The sequence below is a fragment of the Vespa crabro genome, chromosome 1 (genome assembly GCF_910589235.1).
Source record: "Vespa crabro chromosome 1, iyVesCrab1.2, whole genome shotgun sequence".
Taxonomy (NCBI): domain Eukaryota; kingdom Metazoa; phylum Arthropoda; class Insecta; order Hymenoptera; family Vespidae; genus Vespa; species Vespa crabro.
In genome coordinates this window covers 20,419,347-20,440,333 of record NC_060955.1, presented here as the reverse complement: position 1 = coordinate 20,440,333, position 20,987 = coordinate 20,419,347, and the positions used below count along the sequence as shown (strand labels likewise).

Below are 20,987 nucleotides of genomic sequence, written 5' to 3'. Positions count from 1 at the left end.
ATATAAATAGATTTTCATGTTTACATACAAAGAGATTGATCGCTCAAAAGTATTACATTAATTTCCTTTGCTTTAGAATTGCATAAAATCGTTAGTTTTTTTTTTAGAATTTTGTCAATAAGCTCATTGAAAGGGTGTCACGTTCTCTAATGATTGACCAATCAGCTTACGGATACGAATTAGACATATTTTTGATCGAAATGTCTTTCGGAAGCGTCGGGGCGCCGGCGCCTGCTATTGATTCCGGTGTATATCGTAATTTCAAAAGTTACCATCGTGGTAGAGGGTGCCACAGTAGCCAACTCCTCCTTGTACTGGAAGGAGACCCTCGCGCTTTTCTTCGTTTCACCCTAACAGGTCAGTGGTGAGCTTGCGACGATACTTTTCGTCGGAATACCGATTGATCCATTTTTTTTTACATTGATCATTTGTTTTCGCAACATGAGAGTATGTTCCTTCGTTAAATATTTTTAAGTAATGTATTATAGTGAGAACACTTTTCAATAGAACAAAGGCATGATTTTATCGAATGAAAAATTTATAGAGTCATAGACAGACCGGTTAAAAAGGATTAAAATCAATGAAACATAGTAAATATAAACGTGAAACAATTTACTGATTGCTTTTTACGTTAATGACGTCAGTGGTGTACCGATACTAAAATTTGTATCACCTGTAAAGGATTGGCGCCCCGGAAATTGCGAGCGGTCTATCGAAAATTTTATTTCTTTCAAAAATGTCACATAAACATATGTTCGCGCAAAGGGCAATAGTTCTACGATCCATATTCTGATTATTTGATAAGCATTTATTTGATATATTTCAACTTTTAAGTTAAAAGTTCGCTCTTCTCCATACGAGTGTCAACATATGGTATGTTTAAAATTAAATAATGTTTCTAAACGTTTCTGTTAATACAAATTTTATTGTTATTCTTTGATTTATTTTTACGCCTTATCGTGATACTTTATTATATATAATACATATATACTTATACTACATATATACCTATATATATATATATATATATATATATATATACACATATATATAGGAAGTTCAAAATTAAATAAAACAAAAATTTAATCGTACAGTATTATTTCGTATTTTTTTAACGAAAAATGTGATAACTTTTCTTTGATAGTATCTACACAAAAGAACCTGTCAGTAATTTTCATTAGTAAGACGTAACATATATATATATATGTGATATATGTGTTTTCTTCGCTTTGTAATAATACATATATATATACATATATATACATATGTATATAATGCTTTAGGGCATATCTTATTAATCTTTCATGTTTGCGTCGCTTGACAAGAATGAAATTCAAAAAATAGCTTCGTATATTTCACACATTGATATAATTATTAATATTTCTGTAATTTTAGAATTTTTGATAAAATTACCGTTTTAACGATAATTTTATTTCCAAAAAATTTAGCAAATAGAATTATTGAATTTGATTAGTCCATTAATAATTTCTCGCAAGAATTTGTGCATTTTTATAAATTGAAATAAAATTCTAGCATAAAAAAGAAGTAAGAGAAAAAGAAAGTAGAGCATAATATCATATACATTTTTTTTTCACAAAAATTAAATACAAAATTATATACATTAATTTGATCAATCTAAATATTTTAATTAATTTTTTCATGATAGGATGGAGTACATAGATATACATGGAACATCCGATTGATCCTCATAATAAACAATAACTCTAAAGGGATAATAGGATATATCGAAAGAAATCAAAGAAGACTGAAGAGAAAAAAAAATGGCAAACACGGCGCATTTAGTCCGTCGTCAAAGTTCCCGAGATTTAAAGCCACAAAAGAGCGTCGATAAATTGGAAATGAAAGAGATGAGAGGTAGATTAGTCGTGGACAATCGTAAAAATATTACCAGTGTCAATTACGGAGCTACGAACGCAGCCTTTGATGATTCCAGTCCAAATAAAAAGGTACATAAATTTCCTTTATCTAATTTACGAATATTTTATCGCATTTAAATATATATTTAATGAATATTTTATGCATATTAAAAATATATATGCTAATTCTTTTACATTATACATACTTGTTATTCGATCTATTAATTATAGAGTAAACCGATGAACGAAGGTGAAAGTAGTAAATTAGGGAGTAACGAAGGTAAAGGAATTTTTCGACCAGAAGCTGGCGAGGATGAACGTGAAAATTGGGATAGCAAGCTCACGTTTCTTTTGGCTACTGTCGGTTATGCCGTTGGCCTTGGAAATGTATGGAGATTTCCTTATTTGGCACAAAAAAATGGTGGAGGTATGTTCATCGAATAATTTCATATTATCATTATATTGTATCGATTTTAATAGGAAGTATACAGATAGAACATTTATATTTATATCTCTTTTCTCGAAGAAAATTTTATACAACGAGGACAAGTGTTTTAATTAGCTATGATCTAGGTCATATCGAGAGGCATATATTTTATATGAATATTTATTAGAGGAACGTGGTAGTATTTAACATCATATATATATATATATATATATATATATATATATATTCAATGAATATAATAAATATTTTAACCGGTTTATTTATTTATAGGAGCATTTCTGATACCCTATTTTGTTATGCTGGCGATCGAGGGTATTCCTATATTTTACCTTGAATTGGCTATCGGCCAAAGATTAAGAAAAGGAGCCATCGGTGTTTGGAATCAGGTGATTTTAAAATATAATATTATAATATTTACTCAAACAGTCAACAGGTGTCAAAAGAAATTCTATTTATTTGGTAATATTATCTATTTGACATAAGTTGACTTATACGAGTTTTTTTATTAAGGTTTCGCCATACATGGGTGGTATAGGTGTTAGCAGTGCTGTCGTATCTTTCAACGTGGCCCTTTATTACAATACTATTATCGCTTGGTGCCTCTTCTATTTTGTCCAAGTAAGTCACGATGTTATTTCGCATTTTGTTTGCGTTTTTAAATCAAACAAAATCATTTCTTTTTAAAGAGTTTTCAATCACAATTACCATGGGCCGAATGTCCGAATAGATATTTTCAAAATGGATCTTATGCACCAGAACTAGAATGTTTAGTAAGTATTACGCGTATCTATCGAAGAAATCACAGATTTCTATGAAGTCTGTGGGTAAAATTGTTATAGGAATGAGAAAATTAGATCCTAATATATGTCAATCTATAGCAAAGTAGCCCAACTCAATATTTTTGGTATCGGACGACTCTGATGATCTCTAAAGATATTAATACCCCGGAAGTATTTAATTGGAAGATTGCACTGGCTCTAGTTATTGCTTGGATTTTGGTTTATATGTGTATGATCAAGGGAATCGCATCGTCAGGCAAGGTATTCGATTAATATCTTTTGATTCACTTTATACAATATGTATATATAATCAAGTAAACTTGTTTTACTTATCTATTTGTTGTGTTTAACAGGTCGTTTACGTGACCGCTACGTTTCCATATATCGTGTTAATTATTTTCTTCTTCCGAGGGGTCACTTTACCGGGAATGTCAGATGGATTACGGCATCTTTTTACACCAAAGGTACATTAAAGTATACTATAACTTTTGATAATATCGACATGTTAGAAAATGATAATGAAATTTTTATCCATTTTTGTCAGTGGTGGACACTTACAGATCCAGTAGTATGGTTGGAAGCTGGTACTCAAATATTCTTTTCTCTTGGCTTGGCATTTGGAGGTTTGATAGCCTTTTCTTCCTATAATCCAGTAAATAATAATTGTTATCGTGACGCAATCATGGTTAGCTTTACGAATTGCTTCACATCTATGTTTGCGGGAATTGTTGTTTTTTCGATTATAGGTAATGATTAAATGAAGTTTATATGAATGATCGATAAACATTTCACAAATGTACGTTTGTACAATGTACGTTTTCCTATTGTAATAACAGGATTTAAAGCGACTATGGTTTACGAGGAATGTTTGACAGAACGAAATACATTGTTAATTAATATTTTCGGTACCGAAGACAAAATACCCGATGTCATACCCGATGCAAATACGTTACTTAATGTTACTACCGGAAATGGTTCTTTGGACAATTTAATTATGCCAAAATTGCCGGTATGCGATCTGGAGAAGGAATTAGATAATGTGAGTATTATATTTATTTATTTCAAATATTATATTCTGTCCTGTCACGTATCTATACGTTATATTTCTTTATACAGTCAGCATCAGGTACTGGTTTAGCATTTATCATCTTCACAGAAGCCATTAATCAATTCCCTGGTGCCCAATTTTGGTCGATTTTATTTTTTTTAATGTTATTTACCTTGGGTATCGATTCTCAATTTGGTACACTAGAAGGCGTCGTTACGAGTATTGTCGATTTGAAGCTTTTTCCCAATTTACGAAAAGAAATCTTAACAGGTTCGTTGTATTGTTAAAAATAACGTACGATCAGTGCAAGAATTTATTATTAATGAAATAATATTTTGAAGCGATTTAACATTTTTCAATCTTTATCAGGTGCAATTTGTTTGGTGTGTTGTATAATTTCAATGGCTTTCGCTCATGGTGCTGGCAGCTATGTCTTCGTACTTTTTGACAATTTCAGTGGAAACTTTCCTTTATTGATCATCGCATTCTTCGAATGCATTGGAGTATCTTATGTGTATGGATTAAAAAGGTACCTATATTAATTAGTTATTACAAATCATTTGTTATATTATAATAAGGATAATAAGGATAATTCATTGTGTTTAGATTTGCCGATGACATAGAGTTAATGACGGGTAATCGTCCTGGACTTTATTGGTTGATTTGTTGGAAATATCTCAGTCCTTTGGCGATGTTAAGTATCTTGATTGCTTCATTCGTCGAAATTATTATGGAAGGGAGTGGTTATCCAGCATGGGTACCAAGTTTAGGTATAACGGAGAAACACGAATGGCCAATATGGGCTCTCATCCTTATTGGTATTCTTATTCTTGCATCCGTTCTTTGGATACCTGCAGTTGCCATTTGCAGGTAATATTTAATATCTACGATATATCTCAATTAATTATCTCCTAAAATTTGATTGATTGTTTATTCGACTTGTATATTATAGATGTTTTGGTATTCTTATAATTGATGACAATGAAAAAGCCTGGTTCCCAGCAGCAGATTTGAAAGAATTTCATGGAATCGTACCCCATGAAGTTACTGCTGCTGAAACTTTATTATTCTGTATAAGAACCGATGGTACAGAAGGACTATGTTGTCCAACAGGTGGTCCTAGCGATGATGACGAGGATCTCTCCTAGGAATGGTCTTATTTATTCCATATTGATATTCGTTTAATTGTTTTTTAACTCGAGAAATAGATGTTTCTTTTAAAGAAATAATTGACATAATCAGTATTTATGTTTGATTGATTCAATGATATCAGAGTCTTTATTGATTTATTTTCATTATTAATCATATTTAATTATAGGATTCATCGAGTCAATTAATCTGAAAATAATATGAATTCTTGGATTACATGAGATATAACATTTATCCGATATATGAAAATTGATGAGGATTTATGAGGACATTATTATATTGTTACTGTTTTTCGTGATTTTAAACAACATCATGTGTCAATATTAGTCAAGAGAAATACTGAAATCTGTTCAAAGTTTTGGAAGTTTACAAACATATTAGATATTAGGTAAGGAAATATACAGTACTAATATTATTAGAAGTTAAAAATGGATACAAATCGTCGTTTTGCTGTATTCGTAAACATATACAGATAAATGAATGAAAATTTGAATTTCATGAGAAAATATCGCGACTGTATTTTTCGAACGTCGAATGTATTGCTATTACGCTTAGCATTGTCTTCGACGTGTAACTTTCTATTTACATATTAGGAAAATAACGTATTATACTCGAAATGCGATGCAATTTATAAGTTTTTTTTTTTAAATATTTTACTCTCTCATACGATATTTATTATTGCTTGTATCAGACAATGTCTATTAATGATACAGTATTCTATATTCTAAATTATCGATAAAAACTTGTTAAATACTATAATATTTTCATATGTTTCCGTCTGACAAACGTCAATACTTTCATATACTAAGGTTTCTTTATATTTTTTAAAAGCATCGTATTTCGAAAAAAGAACGTTCGAAATTAATCGAAAATACAGATGCTAGTGGGAAAAAACATAAACATATTAGTATGTACTGATCTGTCGTTTTTAGAGAATCCATTATATATTTAAATATATTAAAAAAGGTAAATCCCGGAAATTTGTGGCATATCGACAATAAGAATACATTTTATCAATAATATCAGCGATTGCACTTTTATTGTTTAGCAATTGCAATTAATGTGAGATTTAAGATTAGAATAGGAGCCGTCCATTCAATAAGTCAGAAATGGGACGTCTCCCAAGTTTTATTTCTTCGGGTTTTTTTTTGTTTTCGTAAAATTTTAAACAACGCTACTTAGCCGATTCTTTATTCTGCCTGTCCCGACTATTTCTAGTAAATTTTTATATAAAGTTTTAACGATACTATTTAACGTTCTCATATTAAGGAAATATTAATCTTGTTAAATATGTGAAGTAAGTTTTATTATTCGTATATCAGATAAAAAAATTTACATGTTCTCTTATTATAAGGAGAGGAAAATCAAAAGGTACAAATTACTGTCGTTTACTTTTGAAACGATGGTTAGAATTATCTACGTTCTTCAATGATCGCGATACGTGCTTATTCTGAGTTTATAATAAAAACACGATATAATAAACTTATCGTTTATAATAAAAGATAAGAAAAAGTTTCATTAATATTAAGTCTGGATGGCAGAAAGAATTGATCGGCAGAATTGGTAGCTTTATCGCGTTGAAAGTATATCAATAGTGATAGAAATGAAAATGGAAACAACTGGCATATCGTGATGATACATATAAATCTGTTCTATGTACTTATGATAAAATTTATTTATTATTTTAACGTGATTCGTCAGTCGTAATTTTAAGGCTTAAGGACAATACAAAATTATGTAAATGCCTCGTTTCGAGGGATTTATAATGACAATAACAAAATTCAATCGAATTATAATCGATGAAAATGTGACGACAATACATAAACATAACGTGACATTAACGTCAAAATAATTTTGACCGTAGTTTCGTTACGTATGTTGCATGTTATTTTTAATACAATATTCAATATTAGAAATGTTAAAAATATAAAGACTGTTCCAATTGAGATTATATAGAGCGAAAAAGAAACATATAGCAACGATTTCTTTTTTTTCTTTTTCTTTTTTTTTTCTTTTTTTATTAATCAAGATAGAGAAAAAACTCATTGAGATTAATTATTTTAGCATGTTTTTTTAATTGTTATATTAAAAAACAAAAGAGAAAGCTACATGCTATAGGCTATTGAGTAAAACAATTAGTTAATCAATGCACGTGCAATCTTTTTCAGATAATAGAACAAAATTAATAGAGTTTGTTATAACTCGAAATATATATATATATATATATATATATATATATATATATATAATTAATAGAAAATTTACATTTATTATGATTATATTTTCCTTTATACAATATATTCTAAAATAGCTCATGTTTGCTTTATTACTAAGGTGCTAAACTATAATATAAGGACGATTAAATAAAAATTAATAACAATAATTCTATATATACATACGTATAGTTATTAACATATACTTGTTAAGAGATCCATAAGAATCTGTTGATTGCTTTGACAATAATTCCGTTGCCTTGAATGGTATAGCAATTTACGTATATACATATATATTTATATTGAGTTTATCCTGATTGATATAATGTAAATAATTATTGATATTGGCTATAAGAATTTTATCGACAATAAGATATCTATATCTCGACGCATGAACATCTTTAACAAGAAAAGATTCATGTCCCTGAAATTCTAATCATGATATATGTATTTATATCGAATTTTTTCTTCATACTATTTATGTATTTGTTAGATTAGAGAATACAATATCAATCATATATTTGCACTAAACGTACAAATATTACGGACAATAAAACGTCTCATATCGTTTTAATTTCTCATATCACTAACAATAGGAAAATATGTTATGGAAAGATTAACATCAATAAATAAAAATTAGATTACGTATATGAAATCATATCATGTTTTACGAATGAATATGATAAAGAAAAATTTTACGAATTAAAATACGTTTAATTTCTTATCTTAAATGTATACGTTCTCGATTATTATTTTGAAAACAACATATTCTACTGTAATCCATGTATCTGTAAAATTTCAATTAAGCGTGAAATTAAGCGTGAAATTAAGGGTGAAATTAAGCACGATATAAAGTGACTGTAAATTAGTTTATTGTGCTACGAAGCATTTATATCATAATTGATATCGTGTGATTGAAATTTTATTATTGATATATTATACGAGATACGATTAACATAAGACGTAGCTTGTGCAATAATTAATAGGATATATTATTAAAGCGGATGGTAGTTATCATTATGATTATATTAATTATATATATATATATATAAATATATATATATATATATATATATATATATATATATATATATATATATATATATATATATATATATATATATATATATGAGCACATATGTATTTACATACGTGTGTGTGTATATATATATATATATATATATAAACACATAACTTACACGTTAATATTGGATATACGTAAAATTGTACATATATATATTGTTGTCAGTTAAATGTTGAAATAAATACCGTGCCGATAAAATATCGTTCTACTTTTTTAAATGACTATAAATGTAGCAGAGAACTTCCTTAACAACCGATGGTTAGACTTGATTTTAGTTCACAAACACGACACCTCGTTCAATTTCTCTTCTAGTCAGTTTTAGTCTTTTGTAGACGAAATGAGTGAAAACCTCGTGTGAGTCGTTGTGGTTATGGTTTTATCAAGAACTGTTTATATTTTTTACGATGTATACAAACTTTAAATTTTTTATAATATTATGAATTATTTATACCAGCTATTTAGAATTTCTTTTATAATTTCAAACAAGCATATCTTTATGTTCCAAACATAGTATAAATTTGTATAATTTAAACTTATTCTTCTTGATTTAATTTTTTTTTTTTTTTAAATAAAATAGTATATCGAATAGACTGAGGATTTTTTAAAAAATATTTTTTTTTTTTTTAGTTCTAATATTAAATAATTAATTACAATTCCTCATAGAATTATAATTTAATACATAATTCACATTTGTTAAATTGTTTTTATTTGCTTGTTCAAACTTTTGTTCAACAGTCAAACAAATTTTTATTTATTTAATTAATAATAGTGACCATATAAGTTAATAGTAGTTCGAAGATTATATGTTTAGATCATTATCTATACGCTGTATAACTATTCGTAATATGAGTATATTTACTCAATGTTTAAATCCCATTACGGGTACTGCAACTTGGGAAGAGAAAGATCAAGATTATGATTATCATCAAGAAGTGGCAAGATCGGCATTTGCTGATATGTTGCACGATCATGAAAGAGTTGGTATTCCAAATATAAATATTAAAATTTGATATAAGATGATAAAAAAAAAAATGATTTTTTTTTTGTTGATATAGAATCAAAAGTATTATATTGCTCTTGAGGCTGCCATTAAAAACAAACATGATGCTGGACAAGAAGCTAATGTACTTGATATAGGTACTGGTACAGGTTTGTTGTCTATGATGGCAGCAAAATGTGGAGCAGATAGTATAACAGCATGCGAGGTATTTTATTATATATTATATGTTTAAATAAGAAATTATTATTCTTGAAATATTGTAAAGTACCCATGATGCTTAATTTTTTTCTAATTTTTAGGCATTCAGTCCAATGGCTATGTGTGCTGTAACGATTATAAAAGAAAATGGCTTTGCTGATAAAATAAAATTAATACATAAACGTTCCACGGAAATGACAGTGGGTAAAAATGGTGATATGCCAAAAAGAGCAAATATATTGGTGACAGAAGTATTCGATACCGAACTTATTGGAGAAGGAGCATTATCCACCTTTCATCATGCTCATGAAACATTACTTGAAGTACTATTAACAATTGTTTTTTTTTTTAAATTAATAAATATTTCATTTACTTACATATATTTACAAATAATTTTCTTCTAGAAAGATAGTATAGTAATACCAAATAGTGGTACTATGTGGGCACAAGTTGTTGAAAGCAAATCTGTTTGTGCATGGAATAGAATAGAATCGATCAGTGATACTGGGACACAAAAAATTCTTATAAATGCTCCATTATGTATAAAATCATGTTCTGGGGCTGCAGCTGTACACGATATTCAATTGTCACGTCTTCCTCGTGACGAATTCAAACCTTTATTACCACCACAGCCTATGTTTAGGTAAAAATATATATTTGTCTGCATTTGTGTTTATATAAAATATTTATATAATTTGTATTTTAGATTTGACTGGTCTGGAAATACACCTTTGAAATATAATGATAGGATGTGTTTAGATGTTTCCCCAATTGACAATGGTACCGCTCATGCAATCTTCTTGTGGTGGGATTTAAATATGGATACAGAAAAGAAGGTAGTAATTATAATAATATATATTATTTAAAATAATTATATTATAAATAAGATTCTTGCTAATAGATATTTCATAGGTTTTGTTAAGCTGCGCACCTGTATGGGAACATCCTGAGATTAAAAAGTTACCACATAATAATATAAATTTTAATGAATTAGCAGATGTAATACCATGGAGAGATCATTGGATGCAAACTATTTATTATCTTCCATCAGAAGTACAAATAAGTGTTAATAACAATGTTAGCCTTGTTGGTTATCATGACGAATATTCTTTTTGGTTTGATATAAAAAATGGTCCAATGTAAGGTTTATTTGTTTTTTTATTGCAATTTTTTTTCCATCTTGTTATACATATTTTCCATATTATCCATTGTTTTACTTTTTATTATACTTCTAACGTTTTAACTCTGTTTAATTTTTAGAATAGATATACCGAATTATGATAGACCAATATGTAGTTGCTGTACACACATTGCTTACTCCAGAACACGTATAGGTCAATTAAATGACAAAGAACGGAATAATAAATATATAGAAGCATTGTCTAAGAAGGTTAAACCAAATACTACTTGTCTCTGTTTCTCAGATGGATGTTTCTTAGGCTTAGCTGCTGCACAGCTAGGTGCAAAAAAAGTATATATATTAGAAACAAATTTTTTGTCTCAAAAAACTATTGAAATGTTTATAAAGACAAATAACCTCGAAGACAAAGTAGAAATTATAAGTAAGGATAAGTTGCCACCAGCTAGTATGATAGATTTAATTTTTGGTGAGCCATATTTCATCAGTTCTATTGTACCATGGGAAAATCTTCGTTTTTGGTATCTTGCTTCACAATATTCATCACAAGTTCAAAAATTACCTATAGCAGCTACAATAAAAGCTGTTGCTGTTGAATTTAAAGATCTACATAAAATCCGAGCACCTCTTGGTGTGTGTGAAGGTTTTGATTTATCTAGTTTTGATAAGCTTGTTCAGGTAAGGCACTCTGTTGTAAAAGTTCAAAATATCTTATAAATTTTTATAAAATTTTATAGGAATCCAGTGACAAAAGTGATAGTCCTGTAGATGCACAACCTCTTTGGGAATATCCAGCTCGAGCTTTGACATTGCCTTTCACTGTTAAAACATTTGACCTATCTACAAATGTTCATGATCAAAAACGTATTCAAATATCGGATGACGTTCCTATTTTGCAGTAAGACTTTTGTTAATATAAGTATATTTAAGATATTATTTTTGATGAATTTTTTCTAAATTATTTTTTTTATATTTAGGAGTGGCTTATGCAATGGAGTTGCATTGTGGGTGGACTGGCAATTAGATTCTGAGATAAATGTATCTTGTGGCCCCACTCAAGAAATAGTACCTGGTAAAAGAATATCATGGGACAGATTTACTAGGCAAGGTGTACATATCTTTCGAAACATTAAGAATGTCTCATGTACAGACATATTGTCGTGGTCCTTTGTTTTTGTACCACAACATGGAACTGTGGAGTTTCAATTTAAGATAAATACAAGAAAAGAAAATAAGAATGATTAACATTAATGGTGATTATCTTAACTGAAAATATTAAATAAAAAAAATAAATGTTACTTTATACTATTTTTATACTCATTCGTTGTAAAAACTTATTTTAATAATTTATTTTATGCATTACTCTGCTAGGATTCCTCCGGTAACATTCGCAATTGTTTAGCTAATCGTCTGCCTATAAGTTTAGGGTAAGTCTTCTGCTTGATTAAAAACTCTTTACTCTGATGTGTTACTGCCCCATTTTCAAGTTGAAATCTAAAATGCATTTTATTTTATAATTATATTGCAATATATTATAGTAAAGTATAATATATAAATATACAAAAATACAAAAAGATTGAAGAAAAAAAAAAACATTAATTACCTGCAGAGGTAATGTAAAGGCCCAAGCATAATATTTCTTAACTGTTGATTTCCTTCTAAAATTGAAAGTGCCAATGCACCTGTTTCAAGAGTGGATAAGCACCCTTCGGTTGGTTGTGTTCGAATGACATACTCGCTTGCTGGTACTCCTACTAGTTTATAGGCTCGAAGTAAATATAATGCTGGACTTGCATGATATATGGCCTATAGCGTAAATTCTATTTTGCACATTTGTTCTAACATTTTTATGCACATACAATGTTAGGTAATATTATACCTTTGCCTGTGGCCAAGTACCATCCAATAATACTAAATTATATGGTCTTTGTCCATTTGTACCTACTGGATCTAATTTATTCAGAGCCATAGCACCGGGTGATGGATACAATAAAATTGTATCTTTGTCATTTAAAATTTCTGCTAAACCTTCGTGTTTAGGCAACGGAAACTTTTTCCCTCTATAAATTGAAATATTAATTTCAATTTGTGTTTCTTTACTTTACAATTATTACCCTACCTAAAAGTCATACACTTTCCATCTTCTAAACCAAGTGCTAGCATAGGAGCTGTACGTAAACAACGTTTTACTTCTGCTGGATGCTGTAAAATGATAATCCTAGATTCAGGACGTAATCGTTGTTTTGGAAGTCCAGGACACCAACATACTGCTACCGGTCTTCTATAGGAAAAAAATATAATGATTAATAAAACTGAATTTTTTAATGATCCCTTTTATAGCTACAGAATATTTTCAATAATATTGGTTAAAATACTTCAATGTAAAAACATATATAAATAAATAAATAAATAAATATATATATATATATATATATATATATATAACCTAACCTAATATGATAATTTAATTATGAATGATATGATATATTTAAAAAAAAAAAGAATACAATCGAGTTACAAACATAACCTAAAAATTTACAAAATGACATACTTGCATTGTATACACTTGTCTCTTGCTTCAGGAGGATCTGCAGATATCTTTGATAACTCTTCCCATACGATATCTTCGTTTGTCATGACAAAAATTTGTAGATATTTACAAATAAATTAATATTTAACAGCTGCGTACGCATAATAACACGTATTGCACGAGTACCAACTAATGTGGCTATTGGAAGTTACTATTACTATAGATAGATATATTTCGAGATTACTTCGATATATTTATCGTTTCGAAAAGATCATTCTTAAAAGTATCGTGTATTTATTAAAAAATTTATTAATTATTCAAGTCACATAATTTCCTTTTTTAGATACGTACGTACCAGTATACACGTATATATTATCGATAAGAACCAAAAAAAAAAAGAACTGATCGATTTCACATAGGTTTTTCTTTTCTTTTCTTTTCTTCGTAAATAAATGGAAAAGATTTGATTTCGAGTTAATAATTAAATGAATTATCGATTAACGATAAATGAAATTTATAATGAATGAATCGATATAATATTTGGAGGAAATGTGGATTTTTATTTTCGAGAACGTTCTAAACCGCGATAGTGGCAAAGGTTCGAGATGATGAAGAGAATACGAAGGAGGTAGAAAATAAAAAGGTGAAAAAGAAAATCGGATAGTGAGGCGAGAGGAGGTATCGGAAGGAGAGCTACAGTGCCTACATAGCAAAAAAGGAATGACGCCGGTATTTTTAATGGGAAGCCGAAGGCGAGTTGAATAGAACGAGCTTTTGGGGTGGGTACCGACACTCAGTTTCTTTGATCAATAATGAAACTTTTCTCTGTCTCTCTCTTTCTCCCGTTCTTTCCTATCCACCTCCCTTGGTTGCCATCCACCCTCCTCTCTTGTAACCCTGCTTTTCCTTTCTCTGTCTGTCTTTCTTTCTTTCTTTCTTTCTTTCTTTCATTCTTTCTTTCTTTCTTTCTTTCTTTCTTTCTCTACTTCCATCGTTCTCTATCTTATCTTATACATTTTTAACCCTTATTTCAGTCCCTCGCGAGGACGTCGTACGCCTCTACAAGGGTTCAAAGCGAGAGCCAAGTTTTAACAAGCCTCAGGCTTCGTGCCCCTGGCCCCTGGATGTCTCCTTTAAATAATCCACCGGACGATCCATTCGTACGAAGGTAGCGTTTTTCTGCGAAAGGCTTAATAGTCTTCAACCTTCTAAAGTAGCCTAGAGTGGTTTCAAAGAATTTCGAATCTTCGACTACAAATATACTGAGGTTCTATCAAGGCAGTCATCTTTTATGGAATTCCTTTTTTTTTCTTTCTTTCTTTTCTCTTTTTTTTCTGTTTTAAGACATCATAGGTTAAGTCAGAAATTTGTATTTTAAAAGATATACATTATCGAGATCACGAAATATTACGGCACTTTATAATACTCGCATTAAATTCTTCTTTTAGGATCGTTCAAACACCATTGAAAAATTCTTTCGATGTCCGTCTCAATTATCAAGATAAAATTTCTTTGGTAAAACTTATGCGGACGTTTATCCAAAAAATTCTATCACCGTCCTTTAAGAAAAATTCCAGGTAATTTATAATTCATTGAGAATAATCTTTGAAATGACAGCTTCATCATTATCCTTCCGAGGTCAAACTTTCTTGTCCTTCTGTGAATGCACTGACGAAGAATCTACTTCGCTTTATATTCGTTCATCCGTACATTCAATGAAGAAAAGTAAGATTTTTCTTTTTATGTTTTTTTTTTTTCATTTATTCATTTATTTATTTTTTATTTTCTTTTCCTTTCTTTCTTTTCTTTTTCTGTTTTATTTTTTTCTTTTTCTTTAGTAACTGACCTATCATAGACATAATTTTTATTTGTAGAATTACAGACAAAGTCCTTGCATAGATATCTCGTTCTTTCTCGTAACGTCCTCCATTCGTGTCTCTCGCCTCTTTATAAAGAAAGAGAGGAGGTCGTTCTTTTTACTTGGGGGAATCGTGAAAGTCAAGAGAAGATTCGAGTGTATAGGATATAGTGAGGAACGAGGGAACACGATTTATTAGAGAAAGACAAGGAAAAGAGGAATAAAACGAAAGGAGGGAAGAAAAAGAGGATGGACCGCACAAAGAAAAAAACGCAGGCGGGAGGCCGAGGTGTACATGGGGAAAAAAAGAGAGAGAAAGATAAAGAGAGAGAGAGAGAGAGAGAGAGAGAGAGAGAGAGAGAGAGAGAGAGAGAGAGAGAGAGAGAGGGAGAGAGAGAGAGAGGTGCGGAATAATGCTTAACAAGCCGACTTGAAAGGACGGCCGCCATGTTGAGTCAATACTTGAAAGTCTTTGCTCATTAAGAATATTTTACATCTGGCTCCTCCGGCAGCACCGCCGAGTCTCTAATTCCTCTTTCCCTTCCACTGTTCGTTCCGAAGCCGCGCTCGGTTCGCTCATCTTCGAAGAGAGAAGAAGCTTTCTTTTGCTTCCTCTTTCTCTGTCCCCTTTGCCCTTACTCCTGGCTTTACGTTCTAGGTCCGTCCCCCTGGTGCCTGGTTGCATACCGGGGGTGGTTGGACCCTCGAAGATGGAAGTTATTTACGCGCCACTCGGAACACCCTCCACCATCGCGAACTTTCTCTCTCTCTCTCTCTCTCTCTCCCTCTCCCTCTTTTTCTCTTTTTCTCCTGGTTTCCCTTCGCATAACCCCTCTCATCGGTTGCCATCCCCTCTGTTGCCGTCACTGCCGGCGGCCTTGGCTGGCCATCATGTCCGCCATTGCCTTCCTTTTCTGACCCTTTAAGAACGACGGAAAGAATTCCTTCGACTTCACCAACGGGCCAACCCTCAGTCCGCCCTTTGCAGTCTTTCTCTCTTTTCCTCTCTCATTCTCTCCCTTTTTCTTCCTCCTTTCGTTCTCCTACCATCGCGTAATCACCGTTCCATTTCGCGGCGTTTTTCCTAATTCCTACCCAATTCCGCTTTTAGCATTTCAATTTATGCCCGCGGACCGATCCGTCGGACGTGCCTACCCTCCGGTAACGACGGATTATTATCGAAGACGTACCGCTTCGAATGGAAATTTACTTGGAAATCGGGAAGAGGGATGAAATTGTTCTTTTACGCGTTCGAAAGAAAAATCGGTATCGGCGTTGTTATTGTTCTTTTAACTTTCTTTCCATGGATAATAATTTATTCGATCACGAGATATAAACATAATCGCATTTACTTATATACATAGGTATAAGTACTCTACAGTTCTATTGAAGAATTTTTTATCTCTCTTTCTCTCTCTCACTCTCTCTCTTTCTCTCTCTCTCTCTTTCTCTCTCTCTTTTTTGTTATAATTTCGTTTGCTTGTCACGTTGCCGTTAGATCGGCTCACAAAACGATAAGACTGTCGTTACCCCTCGTTGCGTATAGGGGTATGGTTATAAAAATAAGTCACGTGTGCACATCGGTACTGCGTTTCTCGCGTTTCTCAATTGTATCAACTTTAACCCTTTCATTGTTTCGCTTTTTTTTCTATCGATCCTTTCTTGGCATTTCACCGGCTCCATTCGCAAACCCTTTCTCGCGCGTTTCGTGTTAGGAACAGGCGAGGAGATTCGAAGTTTGTCCGTGCGAACAATCGCGTGCACGAACGGTATGTTAGCGTACATAATAAGCTGTGTAGAAAGCGAGCAAACGAGAATGAGAAAGAAAAAGAGTGAGAGAGAGAGAGAAAGAGAGACAGAATGAAACAAAAACTGGTCTCGCGAGGTAAAACAATAGGGGGTTCCTTCGGAAGGGCAGACAGAGAGAAAGAGAGAGAAGAGTACCGTACAACCCCGTAGAGTCGTAGAGCTATGGCACGACGTGTGTGAAATTCAAGAACCTGTAGCGCGAAGAAGAACAAAACGTTGCTGCCAGCTGCACGGTGCATACGTTATTAATGTGTCGTTTTGTCCTTCCTCATCGACATCTTTACTCGAGAAAGAAAGAAATAGAAAGAGAAAAAGAGAGAGTACTAAAGATCATAATTCCAATGAGACGGTGCAACGCGTTAATATACCGAGACTCTTCGCCTCCTTCTTTTCGGCCGAGTCTCTTTACCCCACATTTTCTTTGGTACCTTTCATTCCCTATCCTTTCTCACTCTTCTTTCTCTTCTTCCCCATCGACCGAGAAACAGGTTCCTCTTTATTCGGCCCGCTTATTATGCAACTTATTGTTTTCGCCGAGACACAAGGGTCTCTCCGAGTGGTCCTGAATCAGGCGAAAAAAAAAAACGAGTCTTCGAGTGACTCGTTCTACGGCTTTGCGTTCTCATACTTCCATTTCTCATAACGAATTATCATAGCGTTAGATTTTTGTCATTTCGACGGACCGCTCTTTTTTAACCGGTAGATGACATTGTGATATTTGGATTAGAAAGGATCCTTTACGAAGGATACATAGAGGAGTAAATAAAAGATTTTTTATTGTATAGACTTGAAGATCATATTCCATACAAGATGTCTCTTTTGAAATTTTTTACTTTTCTCAAATGCTTCTCCGACAATATTCCCATGGATCGATTAAGATGATAAATGTGACATTTCTTTTTTCTGTTTTTTTTTTCTTTTTTTAACAAACAATTATCTAATGAGCGTATAAGATTCCTTGATTCATTGCTGGAATGATGCAACACCAATGGATGGCAGATGTCCAGAAGCAAACGAAAAAGATTTTATTTTTCTTTTTTACTTTTTCTTTTTTTTCTTTTTTTTTTTTTTTTTAGCAAGAACTCCCGTGGACCCGTCCAGGTGTCCATTGTGGGTCCGAGCTACGATTCTCAACCCTTAATCCTTAACCCTTTGGCCGCACGCATCCGCCTGCAGACGCCCATTTACCGATTCTGAAACAATACCGACCGGACCGCACCCCGGATGCGCACGTTTATTAAGTAATGTCCCCCTTTGCTTTTCGTTTCGCAGCTGGCCGAGCAAAAAAAGCACTGTTGCTTTTGTCTATCGTTTCTCGCGGTCCAACGATGCTTTCCTAACGATTTCTAATTCAATCGTTAGGAAAGTCGTAAGATCGAATGTCCGCGACATCGAACATTGAGATTTTTCTGTTACCTAATTAAAAGGCCGAACGATTTTTGTTGTCTTTTTAAGATATCGACAAATATGTTTCCAGGCACACGTCACGACAATTCATTCAATAATATAACAATATAATTTTATTTTAAATATCATACAGTCGGTGATCTTTTCTGTGTGAATATTTAAAACATTTTTAAATATTATAACAAGAAATTAGCTCAATTAAATTTAATATACTTTAATAATACTACTTATAATTGAATAGAATTAGACGGATTGATGAAAAAAATTTTACAATCATGATTATGATTCTAAATATTTAATATTACATTGTAACGATAAGTTACTCGTAATATCAGATAGCTAAGATAAACTTCAAAAAACTTATTGATTTTAAAAATCATAAAAATGAAATGAATTACGTGAGTATAATTATTGTGTATGGAAAAAAATCGATTAATACGAACGTAACAATTATACGTGAAAATGAAAAACTCATAATAATCACCATTATTTCTATTGATTTAAAATAATTGATCTTCGTTTTTGCGTTGTCATCATCATCATCTCCTATTATTTATATCTTCAAGTATGGTGCACTATATGAAAATTGTTTTCTAAAATCGATTTCTCGAATTACCGATAATATTTAAGCAACGTACGTCGTACGATTCAAAGACGAGTCACAAGGGGTTAAGCGAAACCTGACCAGATCCGTGGCTCACCCCACTACGTGGCCGGCAAAAGGGTGGCCCTTGGCACTAGAACCCGTCCTTCGTTCATGCAAAATGCAAGAGGCCAGTTTCGAAACGGCCGGCCATCAAATATCCACGCTGTTACTATTTCCGAATAAAAATTCTTTCGTGATGCGTCCGAATGATTTCTGCTTGTCACGTTAAATTTGATATAACGTTTTTTTCCGAGAAGTTTCCGTTCGAAGTGACGATACGGGAAAAATATTGATCGTGATCGATGTGACAGAATCACGAATGATGTTACAATGTTTAGATCGAAAAATCATAAAAACCAATTGAAATCGAAAGTGTCATTGAAAATTAAAAGGAGAGATGATAGTGTTGCCGAATTGACTTGTTTTCAAAATGTTAAGCTTTTTCAGAGTGACAATTGAAAATACGATTGTGGAATTGTATGTCTTTAAATTATTATACATGTAGTATTTGATTATAAATTTTTGTGATAGCACGGTGAAAGATGGACGAAAAAAGAAATGTTATAATGATATCTATTATCGAGTAAATATAATATTATAACAGTCGGTAGACCGAACAAATGTGTATAAGTTGAAATTCATTTCGAATATTATAATTTTGGGAAATTTAATCATTTTTCATCATTTTGATTTAATTCCATTAACGACAGATTTTTCTCAACGCACCGCCTTGAAAGGTTGACCTTAATCTCAGGAGGATCAATTAGTCACTGATTAATCCTCGCGCAGCATTCTCTCGTCCGTTTCCTCTTCGATTGTCTGTGAAATTATCGCACGTAATTCAGTTCTCGTAATGGTCTGGACGGGTTTCCACTCCGTCAACTTTTATAAAGTTGCCGACTTCTCTCGTTTGTGCGTAATTACTATTAATTAAGTAAAGATACAATTAAAATCTTTTCAATTCAATTCGTACGATCGAACGATGTATTATTATAATCATTATTATTATTATTTTTTTTTGTTCTTTTCTTTTTCTTTTTCTTTTTTTCAAATTGATTCAGCGTAAAGCTTTATCACATAATTAATAATTACATAATTATCAATATAAAAATGTATCCATTAAGACGCATTGGAAATCAGATATGAATATTTCAAGAATTGTAATAAAAATGTGTAAAATAAGAGGAGGGGGTGAACTTAGCGAAAGAGGGTGTGGTTGCTTAAAATGTCGGACCTTAGAGTACGTGCAACCATATTCCGCTTGCCTGCTCCCTTCGTAAAGTTGATGGTGGAGGAGGTAAACCCCACCCACCCCTTTGTATGTAGAAGGTACGGAGCCATTGATTTTGAATATGTAATCCGAGGCATTTTATTATTCCATCGTACTTTGATCGGGGTAGGGGTTTGGTGTTCCTCCGCCGCATCGGACGGGGGGTGGTTCGATCACCATACTACCGCCATCGACCTTCGTTTCTCGTCCGTGAACAGAGAGTGGGGTGAGCAAGCGAGCAAGCAAGCGGGAAAGAGAAAGATAGATAGATAGATAGATAGATAGATAGATAGATAGATAGAGAGAGAGAGAGAGAGAGAGAGAGAGAGAGAGAGAAACAGAGAGGAAAAGAGAAAAAGAGAGAGAGAGAGAACAGAGTTGATTCTCCTCGGCAACTACCACCGTTGGAACCGACGCCACCACTACCACCACCACTACCACCCTCCAGTTCTTGACGCGTGATTGAATATTTTTTCGCTGTGCGCGATTGGTTCGTCGTAGTCGTGGCAGGCAGAACGAACGAGTCTAGAGGG

The 20,987-nt window shown here is 32.1% G+C and overlaps 3 protein-coding genes and 2 long non-coding RNA genes across 10 annotated transcripts; 3 read left to right on the top strand and 2 right to left on the bottom strand.

Annotated features, from left to right (window-relative positions):
- The first annotated feature begins 239 nt into the window (after positions 1–239).
- LOC124426363 (sodium-dependent neutral amino acid transporter B(0)AT3) lies at positions 240–8,528 on the top strand. 2 transcript variants are annotated; one of them, XM_046967982.1, is made up of 15 exons: positions 240–357; positions 1,667–1,967; positions 2,109–2,304; positions 2,596–2,711; positions 2,836–2,943; positions 3,012–3,095; positions 3,204–3,365; positions 3,458–3,568; positions 3,649–3,850; positions 3,941–4,143; positions 4,221–4,422; positions 4,522–4,681; positions 4,759–5,022; positions 5,105–5,300; positions 5,471–8,528. In XM_046967982.1, the coding sequence occupies exons 2-14, from the start codon at positions 1,782–1,784 to the stop codon at positions 5,298–5,300; spliced, it is 2,190 nt and encodes a 729-aa protein (XP_046823938.1). In that variant the 5' UTR covers positions 240–357; positions 1,667–1,781; the 3' UTR covers positions 5,471–8,528. The 2 variants fall into 2 exon arrangements, with proteins under 2 accessions (XP_046823938.1, XP_046823947.1); XM_046967991.1 differs by lacking the exon at positions 240–357 and adding an exon at positions 364–873 and having other exon boundaries at positions 5,105–8,528.
- A 381-nt stretch (positions 8,529–8,909) lies between these two features.
- On the top strand, positions 8,910–12,447 carry LOC124426371 (protein arginine N-methyltransferase 7). Of its 4 annotated transcripts, none has more exons than XM_046968011.1 (10): positions 8,910–9,575; positions 9,654–9,803; positions 9,898–10,119; positions 10,201–10,439; positions 10,503–10,632; positions 10,709–10,935; positions 11,057–11,612; positions 11,672–11,832; positions 11,912–12,187; positions 12,306–12,447. In XM_046968011.1, exons 1-9 carry the CDS (start codon positions 9,402–9,404, stop codon positions 12,177–12,179), a joined length of 2,127 nt encoding a protein of 708 aa, XP_046823967.1. In that variant the 5' UTR covers positions 8,910–9,401; the 3' UTR covers positions 12,180–12,187; positions 12,306–12,447. The 4 variants fall into 4 exon arrangements, with proteins under 4 accessions (XP_046823967.1, XP_046823957.1, XP_046823976.1 ...); XM_046968020.1 differs by lacking the exon at positions 12,306–12,447 and having other exon boundaries at positions 8,915–9,004; positions 9,397–9,575; positions 11,912–12,248; XM_046968028.1 differs by lacking the exon at positions 12,306–12,447 and having other exon boundaries at positions 8,940–9,004; positions 9,410–9,575; positions 11,912–12,248.
- On the bottom strand, positions 10,937–11,475 carry LOC124426465. The gene is made up of 2 exons (XR_006942726.1): positions 11,334–11,475; positions 10,937–11,252 (listed from the first exon to the last, which is right to left on the bottom strand). It is a non-coding gene; the product is annotated as an uncharacterized LOC124426465 (long non-coding RNA).
- LOC124426443 (tRNA-uridine aminocarboxypropyltransferase 2) lies at positions 12,262–13,751 on the bottom strand. The gene is made up of 5 exons (XM_046968130.1): positions 13,486–13,751; positions 13,054–13,215; positions 12,814–12,994; positions 12,538–12,740; positions 12,262–12,428 (listed from the first exon to the last, which is right to left on the bottom strand). The coding sequence occupies exons 1-5, from the start codon at positions 13,569–13,571 to the stop codon at positions 12,302–12,304; spliced, it is 759 nt and encodes a 252-aa protein (XP_046824086.1). The 5' UTR covers positions 13,572–13,751; the 3' UTR covers positions 12,262–12,301.
- Positions 13,752–13,925: 174 nt separating this feature from the next.
- LOC124426474 lies at positions 13,926–15,625 on the top strand. 2 transcript variants are annotated; one of them, XR_006942731.1, is made up of 4 exons: positions 13,926–14,243; positions 14,499–14,632; positions 14,913–15,041; positions 15,339–15,625. It is a non-coding gene; the product is annotated as an uncharacterized LOC124426474 (long non-coding RNA). The 2 variants fall into 2 exon arrangements; XR_006942729.1 differs by lacking the exon at positions 15,339–15,625 and having other exon boundaries at positions 14,913–15,310.
- Positions 15,626–20,987: the final 5,362 nt, after the last annotated feature.

Excerpts from the sequence above, each read along its gene's own strand:
- LOC124426363 (XM_046967982.1), top strand. The coding sequence starts at position 1,782 with ATGGCAAACACGGCGCATTTAGTCCGTCGTCAAAGTTCCCGAGATTTA. Across the intron at positions 1,968-2,108 it reads ATTCCAGTCCAAATAAAAAG|AGTAAACCGATGAACGAAGG; the intron begins GTACATAAATTT and ends TATTAATTATAG. Across the intron at positions 3,569-3,648 it reads GGCATCTTTTTACACCAAAG|TGGTGGACACTTACAGATCC; the intron begins GTACATTAAAGT and ends CATTTTTGTCAG.
- LOC124426443 (XM_046968130.1), bottom strand. The coding sequence starts at position 13,571 with ATGACAAACGAAGATATCGTATGGGAAGAGTTATCAAAGATATCTGCA. Across the intron at positions 12,995-13,053 it reads GGAAAGTGTATGACTTTTAG|AGGGAAAAAGTTTCCGTTGC; the intron begins GTAGGGTAATAA and ends TTCAATTTATAG. Across the intron at positions 12,741-12,813 it reads GTACTTGGCCACAGGCAAAG|GCCATATATCATGCAAGTCC; the intron begins GTATAATATTAC and ends TTTACGCTATAG.
- LOC124426371 (XM_046968011.1), top strand. The coding sequence starts at position 9,402 with ATGTTTAGATCATTATCTATACGCTGTATAACTATTCGTAATATGAGT. Across the intron at positions 10,120-10,200 it reads CTCATGAAACATTACTTGAA|AAAGATAGTATAGTAATACC; the intron begins GTACTATTAACA and ends ATTTTCTTCTAG. Across the intron at positions 10,440-10,502 it reads CCACCACAGCCTATGTTTAG|ATTTGACTGGTCTGGAAATA; the intron begins GTAAAAATATAT and ends TTTGTATTTTAG.